The 9,922-nt window shown below is 43.1% G+C and overlaps 1 protein-coding gene across 1 annotated transcript; it reads left to right on the forward strand.

Annotated features, from left to right (window-relative positions):
• Window positions 1-220: 220 nt before the first annotated feature.
• Window positions 221-1,570, forward strand: LOC138361227 (coagulation factor V-like). Its single transcript, XM_069320643.1, has one exon. It carries the CDS (start codon window positions 221-223, stop codon window positions 1,568-1,570), a length of 1,350 nt encoding a protein of 449 aa, XP_069176744.1.
• The last annotated feature ends 8,352 nt before the right edge of the window (window positions 1,571-9,922 follow it).

Below are 9,922 nucleotides of genomic sequence, written 5' to 3' on the forward strand. Positions count from 1 at the left end.
TGGAGTTACTGGGATGCTGGAGTTACTGGGATGCTGGAGTTACTGGGATGCTGGAGTTACTGGGATGCTGGAGTTACTGGGATGCTGGAGTTACTGGGATGCTGGAGTTACTGGGATGCTGGAGTTACTGGGATGCTGGTAGTACAGTACTGGTGGTTACTAGGATGAGGGCACTGGTGGGATATTACTTGTGTCTGGGTACTATTTGGCATGATTAGTGATGGCAGTGCTGCACAGGGTTACTGGAGTGCTGGCACTGCTGATGTCTATCATGCTGGCACTACAGCAGATGTCTATCATGCTGGCACTGAAAGAGATGTCTATCATGCTGGCACTGCAAGAGATGTCTATCATGCTGGCACTGCAGGAGATGTCTATCATGCTGGCACTGCAGGAGATGTCTATCATGCTGGCACTACAGCAGATGTCTATCATGCTGGCACTGCAGGAGATGTCTATCACGCTGGCACTACAGCAGATGTCTATCATGCTGGCACTGCAGCAGATGTCTATCATGCTGGCACTGAAAGAGATGTCTATCACGCTGGCACTGCAGCAGATGTCTATCATGCTGGCACTGCAAGAGATGTCTATCATGCTGGCACTACAGCAGATGTCTATCATGCTGGCACTGCAGGAGATGTCTATCATGCTGGCACTGCAGGAGATGTCTATCATGCTGGCACTGCAAGAGATGTCTATCATGCTGGCACTGCAAGAGATGTCTATCATGCTGGCACTGCAGGAGATGTCTATCATGCTGGCACTGCAGCAGATGTCTATCATGCTGGCACTGCAAGAGATGTCTATCATGCTGGCACTGCAAGAGATGTCTATCATGCTGGCACTGCAAGAGATGTCTATCATGCTGGCACTGCAAGAGATGTCTATCATGCTGGCACTGCAGCAGATGTCTATCATGCTGGCACTGCAGCAGATGTCTATCATGCTGGCACTGAAAGAGATGTCTATCATGCTCGCACTGCAGATGTCTATCATGAAGGCACTGCAAGAGATGTCTATCATGCTGGCACTGCAAGAGATGTCTATCATGCTGGCACTGCAAGAGATGTCTATCATGCTGGCACTGCAAGAGATGTCTATCATGCTGGCACTGCAAGAGATGTCTATCATGCTGGCACTGCAAGAGATGTCTATCACGCTGACACTGCAGATGTCTATCATGCTGGCACTGCAGATGTCTATCATGCTGGCACTGCAGATGTCTATCATGCTGGCACTGCAGATGTCTATCATGCTGGCACTGCAGATGTCTATCATGCTGGCACTGCAAGAGATGTCTATCACGCTGACACTGCAAGAGATGTCTATCATGCTGGCACTGCAGATGTCTATCATGCTGGCACTGCAGATGTCTATCATGCTGGCACTGCAGATGTCTATCATGCTGGCACTGCTGATGTCTATCATGCTGGCACTGCTGATGTCTATCATGCTGGCACTGCAGATGCCTATCATGCTGGCACTGCAGATGTCTATCATGCTAGCACTGCACGGGATTACTAGAGTACTGTCACTGCTGATGAATACAATTATGCTGGCACTGTAGATGTCTATGACAGTCACTTCCGGAACCACTAGGATGCTATGAACCTAATGGCACATGAAGACATGTAAACAAAAAACAAAGAGGGGACATGATTCAGACATGAAAAATACTTAGGGGACATCGATGAAACAGATAAGATGTTTCAGCTGAACAATAATATGACGAGAAGTGACATTAACTTCACTTAGCACGTAAAGCTGTAGCTAGAACAGCAAGAATGGAAATAAAAAGGCACAGTGCATTAGACGACCGACCGCTGGGAGTGCTGGGGGACAGGAGCTGAAGCCCGGTCTTGCATAGGAGAGCAGCTGAGGGTGCCTAGGATGCTCAGACTGCTAGGAATCATTAGCATGACGCCAGGTCTGTTGCAGATCATCCTGATGATCTAGGATTACCTTGAGGTGAAGCAGAGGTGTGTATAAGGTGTGTTAAGGCAGCCGGAGGCAGCGGGGCTCGAACCCCTGGGAGCGAACAGGGCGTGGGATGGACACCAGGGGCGCCGGCTCCTCTGCCCTGGCTAACAAGCATACCCTGACCCGGATCCTTGTAGGACTTCTACCTTTATATATATATATATATATATATATATATATATATATATATATATATATATATATATATATATATATATATATATATATATATATATATATATATATATACTCTTTATTTTCTTCTCCGAGGCTATGGGTCCCTACACTATCCACCCGTTAGGTTATCGTTAAGTTCGAGGTGTGCCCGAACCTAACCTATCCTAGAACCCGTGAATAGAAAACGGGACATCACGAAGTCCATTTATGCGAGTCGGTTTCTCCTGCATAATACATGGCATGTTGACGTAGACCCTACGGCCAGAAGCCGATGAACTAAATCATAACAGCCTGCGAAATTGACGTGATGTCCCGTTTTCTATTCGTAGGTCCTCGGGGTAGGTTAGGTTCGACACTTTTAGAACGTCAGTTTAGTGACGATGGGAAAGCTAAGGGGACGTGATGTCCCGTTTTCTATTCGTAGGTCCTCGGGGTAGGTTAGGTTCGACACTTTTAGAACGTCAGTTTAGTGACGATGGGAAAGCTAAGGGGACGTGATGTCCCGTTTTCTATTCGTAGGTCCTCGGGGTAGGTTAGGTTCGACAATTTTAGAACGTCAGTTTAGTGACGATGGGAAAGCTAAGGGGCCAGATTCACGAAGCAGTTAAGTAAGTACTTACGAACGTGTACTTCTTTCCTCAATCTTTGACGGCTTTGGTTACATTTATTAAACAGTTTACAAGCGTGAAAACTTGTCAATCAACTGTTGTTATTGTTATAAACAGCCTCCTGGTGCTTCGCAGCTCATTAACTGTTTAATAATTGTAAACAAAGCCGCCAAAGATTGAGGAAAGATGTACAGATTTGTAAGTGCTTGCGTAAGTGCTTTCGTGAATCTGGCCCATGGAGAGCGGGGTAGGATTTTTAGTAAATCAGTTTTTTGGACTTAAGGGTCTTAAGGTCTTAAGTTTTGGTCTTAATACGTCAAAATACGATGTACTAGTCATGCCGACTGGTTGAAAGAAGATCCTGTTTACATCTATCCCGTCTCTTGTATTCAGGAGAAAATAGGATTTTAACAGATATAGGACAATTAATGGGAATTTAAGGACAAACTGTCTCATTTGCCTCATTTTTGTGAGTAAACATTTACTGTAGTGCCCGTTACCTTGCGATGATTTCGGGGCTTAGCGTCCCCGCGACCCGGTCCTCGACCACGCCTCCTTGTAAGTCCCTTGAGCCAAATAAAACTATTATTATAAACCTAATCTTGAACCACTTACTATTAGCAAACCGTTACCAAAATACTTACTAAAAATAAAAAAAATGAAAAAAAATAAAAAAAGTCAATTTTCAATCCAGTTTTGCTGCTTTTAGTTTTTATTCAATTATTGTCTGATGATTTTAATCTATTTCTACTCTTCATCATTATCGTTTATGAAGGATTTATCATCCAATGCAGCACAATATTCGTGTTACTATCTTATCTTGAGAGGTTATCTTGAGATGATTTCGGGGCTTTAGTGTCCCCGCGGCCCGGTCCTCGACCAGGCCTCCACCCTCCAGGAAGCAGCCCGTGACAGCTGACTAACACCCAGGTACCTATTTTACTGCTAGGTAACAGGGGCATAGGGTGAAGGAAACTCTGCCCATTGTTTCTCGCCGGCGCCTGGGATCCAACCCAGGACCACAGGATCACAAGTCCAGCGTGCTGTCCGCTCGGCCGACCGGCTCCCTAAGACGTCTTTACATACAGTCAAGAAACTTATTGGTCATATTGCCTACAGTCACACATTATTGTCTTCACTCTAAATCTTTATTCATCTTTACTTTAGGAACAAGGAAACTTAGTACCCAAATGAGCCACAGGGACGTTAGAAAGAATTGTTTCAGTGTCAGAGTAGTTAACACGTGGAATGCATTAGGCAATGATGTGGTGGAGGCTGACTCCATTTCAAGTGTAGATATGCAACCCGTTCTCGCACTTTCGTATAGTCAATATTGACTTATTAAATACGTGAATATGTGACATACTAAACATACTAGTTTACCTTGAAAAGCTTCATAGAAAACACCGACCTTACCTAACCTTCTTAGTATGTTAAGATAAGCATCTTATTGCTTCGTAATTACAATTATTACTTAACCTATTATAGGTATAGGTTAAGTGATAATTGTAATTACTATTATTATTTGTAACCTATTATAGGTATAGGTTATAACCTATAATAGGAATTAGTATAGGAATAATTGTAATCTATTATAGGTATAGGTTAAGTAATTGTAATTACGAAGCAATAAGATGCTTATCTTAACATACTAAGAAGGTTAGGTAAGGTCGGTGTTTTCTATGAAGCTTTTCAAGGTAAACTAGTATGTTTAGTATGTCACATATGCACGTATTTAATAAGTCAATATTGACTGTAATAAAGTGCGAGAACGGGTTGAGATATGATAGAGCCCAGTAGGCTCAGGAACCTGTACACCAGTTGATTGACGGTTGAGAGGCGGGACCAAGGAGTTGAAGCTCAACTAGGTGAGGAAAAAATATTCAAAGAGGAAACTTCTCGAGCTGTGTGAGTAGTATTTAAAACAAGTTAGAATTAGATTTAGAACTGAGGAGACAGCGAAGAAGGTAATTATCTCTCTCTCTACTTGAAGACAATGCCCAGCTTATCTGAAGCAGTCGACAATTACTGACATGTTAGGTTACAAAACAATTTCTTTCACCTGATGGCTCTGTTCACTTAGGAGTAAATAGGTACACCCCCCTTGGAATTAAGCAACTGTTTTGGGTGGCATCCAGCGAATGGGTTTGCCAAGAGCAAGGGAATGTTTTAAGAGGATACAGATGATATAGCTGAATACATGAATTAAATGCCTGTGTCTGTATTACAGGACCTCTCCCCATTGTCCATATACCCCCTTATACCCATGTATCCCCCCCCCCCCTTCTGCTTGTACCCTGTGTCCTCTCCCCTGTGTCCTACGCCCCCCTTTTCCAAGGTTCCCTTTGCCCTTGCATGTACCTGTGCAACATATCAGGTTGCAAGAGGCTGGCCCTTCTCTCCTTGCTGCCCCGTGGCTTTGCAACGTCTGTGTCCCTCCCTCCCCCGCCCTCCGTGTCCACCCCTGCCTCCTCCGTGTCCCCCGTCACTGACTGTCTCCTCCCCTTTCATGCCTTTCAATTGTGTCTCCTTCCGTGTCCCTTTCTGTCTCCCTACGTGTCCCCATGTCACTGTGCCTTACCTCTTCCTGTGTCTCTTCACTGCGCGTGTCTTCAGTCATCTCCGTGCCATGTCTCAGTGTCCACACACTTCTCCGTGTCTCTCTTCTCAGTGTGTCCATGTGTCACAGCGCCCAGACATGTCTCACAGTCACCGGATATGTGTCACAGGGACAAGGCACTTTACGTGTCATAATTACCAAACACGTTACAATGACCTTCTCTAGTTACCTTGAAATAGTTCCGAGGATCGTTGTCCCCGCGGCCCTGTCTCTGCTCGGGCCTCCTGGCTGGCAGTCTGATCAACCAGGCTGTTAGAGGTTGGTGCTTGCATGTTGATCATGCTTACAGGTACCAGTAATAGGCGTCGAGAGAGCAGGAGAGCATGAATGAGGTTGCCTACTATCAGACTGTGTTTCATTATGTTGAAAGCTGAAATACCTTTAATGGTTATTAACGTATCGCATTTTTTATTGTAGTGATCCTAATGGGCAAAAGAAATAGGCTGACACACCCAAAATGTCATCAGCTTCGTGACATTAAATCTATATGAGATAATGTCAATCTGTCTGTCTGTCTGTCTGTCACTCTGACTGTCCAAAGTTGGAGGCCAGACGTTTGGAGCTAGCCTCACCCAATTTTTAATGGTAATTGCTCTTGGTTATGTGCCTAACATGGGCGGGTCGGGGTTGCCATAAATAACACGAGTGCCACTTGACATAGTGCCTAAGCAACTATGACAAATTTTGCAATATTATTTTAATCTTTTTTCGTTATTTTAATGTTAATGTTTTAATGTTATTTTTTTCATATTATGATGTATAACACCACTCGACGATGTCTGCAAAATTGTAAAATCATAAATTCTATCATATAGATAGAATAGATGACTCAAATACACATATAGAGACATAGAACGGATGTATTATACAATGGGTATATCATATATGTTCTCATATATTACCGGTGGCGCTTGTCACCCATGTGTCGACAGCGAAGGCTGTTGGGACCTTTTCAAGTATCTGAATACACCCACAAAAACCCTTATATAAGATATTCCAGGAGGTCTTAATAATAGAGCAAGAAGTTCCTGAGCTGAGCAAGGTGAAGTTAATGCAAGCAACTTTAAGAGGAATTTGTGACTCCCGGAGATGGTATTAGAAGGCATCTGCTGGAACTGAACATATGGTAAAGACTGCTGGACCAGACAGCATTTTACCATGGCTTCAACTCATTCCAAACTAGGCTACATTGATGAGTCCTTTAAACTTGATCAATCTACTTCCTACTCTGTTTCTACCATGCTGCTGACATCAGAGTACATTTGTGCAGTAATCTGGTGATGGCTGGGATCTACACACACACACCCTCAGCATCACAGACGTAACGGAATGCATTAGGCAGTGATGTGGTGGAGGCTGACTCCATACACAGTTTCAAATTTACATATGATAGAGCCCAGTAGTCTCAGGAACCTGTACACCAGTTGATTGACAGTTGTGAGGCGGGACCAAAGAGCCAGAGCTCATCCCCCGCAAGCACAATTAGATGAGTACAATGAGGTGAGTACAGATGTCTGTAATTTGGGATAATATCCTTTCAAGTAGCTCCATTAATTTGCTCCGCAAAAGCTTCCTGTCTCCTGTATAGACTTGGAGAGTCGTCCAGCAGTGCCGGAAGTAATCGCCCATTTAGAGTTAATAACCTTCCAGGGATACATAGGCAAAACGTTATTCATTTACACTATTAAACAAGAACACAACTGACAAGGTCCAAAAAGATATCTCTATCAAAAAGATATCTTGCATTGATGTCACAATATATGTTTGGACCAAAAAACAGTAAAGAGCCTATCTAATATATATATATATATATATATATATATATATATATATATATATATATATATATATATATATATATATATATGTATATATATATATATATATATATATATATATATATATATATATATATATATATATATATATATATATATATATATATGTATATATATATATATATATATATATATATATATATATATATATATATATATGTCGTACCTAGTAGCCAGAACTCACTTCTCAGCCTACTATTCAAGGCCCGATTTGCCTAATAAGCCTAGTTTTCCTGAATTAATATATTTACTATAATTTTTTTCTTATGAAATGATAAAGCAACCCTTTTCTCTATGTATGAGGTCAATTTTTTTTTATTGGAGTTAAAATTAACGTAGATATATGACCGAACCTAACCAACCCTACCTAACCTAACCTAACCTATATTTATAGGTAAGGTTAGGTTAGGTAGCCAAAAAAAGCTAGGTTAGGTTAGGTTAGGTAGACGAAAAAACATTAATTCATGAAAACTTGGCTTATTAGGCAAATCGGGCCTTGAATAGTAGGCTGAGAAGTGCGTTCTGGCTATTAGGTACGACATATATATATATATATATATATATATATATATATATATATATATATATATATATATATATATATATACTCAGATATATCATCAATATAAATTGTCATTTTTGTAATATACATACGTATTTCTTCCGAGGATCACCGTTACCGAGGCCCGGTCTCTTGACAGTGACACGCTTTGAGGGATGAGAAACATTGCACAGTACCTCATGATGACCCTACACACCTGTGATGACCCTACACACCTGTGATGACCATGGTGATGACCCTACACACCTGTGATGACCCTCATGATGACCCTACACACCTGTGATAACCCTCATGATGACCCTACACACCTGTGATGACCCTCATGATGACCCTACACACCTGTGATGACCCTCATGATGACCCTACACACCTGTGATGACCCTCATGATGACCCTACACACCTGTGATGACCCTCATGATGACCCTACACACCTGTGATGACCCTCATGATGACCCTACACACCTGTGATGACCCTACACACCTGTGATGACCCTCATGATGACCCTACACACCTGTGATGACCATGGTGATGACCCTACACACCTGTGATGACCCTCATGATGACCCTACACACCTGTGATGACCCTCATGATGACCCTACACACCTGTGATGACCCTCATGATGACCCTACACACCTGTGATGACCCTACACAACTGTGATGACCCTACACACCTGTGATGACCCTACACACCTGTGATGACCCTCATGATGACCCTACACACCTGTGATGACCCAACACACCTGTGATGACCCTGGTGATGACCCTACACACCTGTAATGACGCTGGTGATGACCCTACACGCCTGTGATGACCCTTCACACCTGTGATGACCCTACACACCTGTGATGACGCTGGTGATGACCCTACACACCTGTGATGACGCTGGTGATGACCGTACACACCTGTGATGACCCTGGTGATGACCCTACACACCTGTAATGACGCTGGTGATGACCCTACACACCTGTAATGACCCTACACACCTGTGATGACCCTCATGATGACCCTACACACCTGCGATGACCACAACAACAACACAGGGGGTGAGGCTGGACCTCAACACAAACATGGCTAATGAAAAAGAAACAGCCAGAGTGTCGGCTGGAACAGTCAACTTCATCCCAAGAGTCAATACCTTAATTGCTTATGTTACCAATGATAACACTGACATAAACTGAAGGTAACTTGTTACAGTGAAGTCCCACACAGTGAAACTTGCTACAGTGAAGTCCCACACAGTGAAACTTGCTACAGTGAAGTCCCACACAGTGAAACTTGCTACAGTGAAGTCCCACACAGTGAAACTTGCTACAGTGTAGTCCCACACAGTGAAACTTGCTACAGTGTAGTCCCACACAGTGAAACTTGCTACAGTGTAGTCCCACACAGTGAAACTTGCTACAGTGTAGTCCCACACAGTGAAACTTGCTACAGTGAAGCCACACAGCTAACTAGATACAGTGAAAGTAGTTGATAACTAGCTTGATACATAAAAAGTAAGCTCCAAGGGTATGTATGTAGCCTACACGAGCTAAAATGTCTTCCCGTCTTTTCAGGAACAAAAACCCACATTAAAAGGCACAAGACAAATTTAGAGAAGGTGGCCAAGCAACCCGTCCTCTTAAAAATAACGTCACTTTTGGCTCGTATGTGCAATATGGCTAAATTTGGACGTAATTTGAAATGAAATCGACTCACAAAAGTGACGTTCTGTTCCGTTTTCTGTTTGAGTCGTCCGGCGTACTCGCAGAGGTTATGAGACAACATGGAGGGCACTGTACCTCACCACACTGGCTGAGACACACAATGGCACAATACCTCGTAACGAAATGGTAAAGTCTAGTGAGAATCATCAAAGTTGAGTCTGGAGAATCATCAAAGTTGGGACCTTTGGGGGTTAGTCCGTAGTTCGACCTTCTTGAGTTGATCTTGGGAAAAAGCTTGGGAATACCTTGGGGAAACCTTGGGGAAAAGCTTGGGGAAAACCTTGGGAAAAAGTGAGTTACGGGAGCAGGCGTGCTGTCCGCCTGGCTGACACGATGTATGCCCCCACCTAGTTGTGCTTGCGGAGGGGGTTGACCTTTGGCTCTTAAGTCCCCGCCTAGCTTTTGGCTTTTGTGTGTGTTGGAT

This window comes from Procambarus clarkii, chromosome 8 (assembly GCF_040958095.1).
Source record: "Procambarus clarkii isolate CNS0578487 chromosome 8, FALCON_Pclarkii_2.0, whole genome shotgun sequence".
Classification (NCBI taxonomy): Eukaryota; Metazoa; Arthropoda; class Malacostraca; order Decapoda; family Cambaridae; genus Procambarus; species Procambarus clarkii.

Excerpts from the sequence above, each read along its gene's own strand:
- LOC138361227 (XM_069320643.1), top strand. The coding sequence starts at position 221 with ATGGCAGTGCTGCACAGGGTTACTGGAGTGCTGGCACTGCTGATGTCT.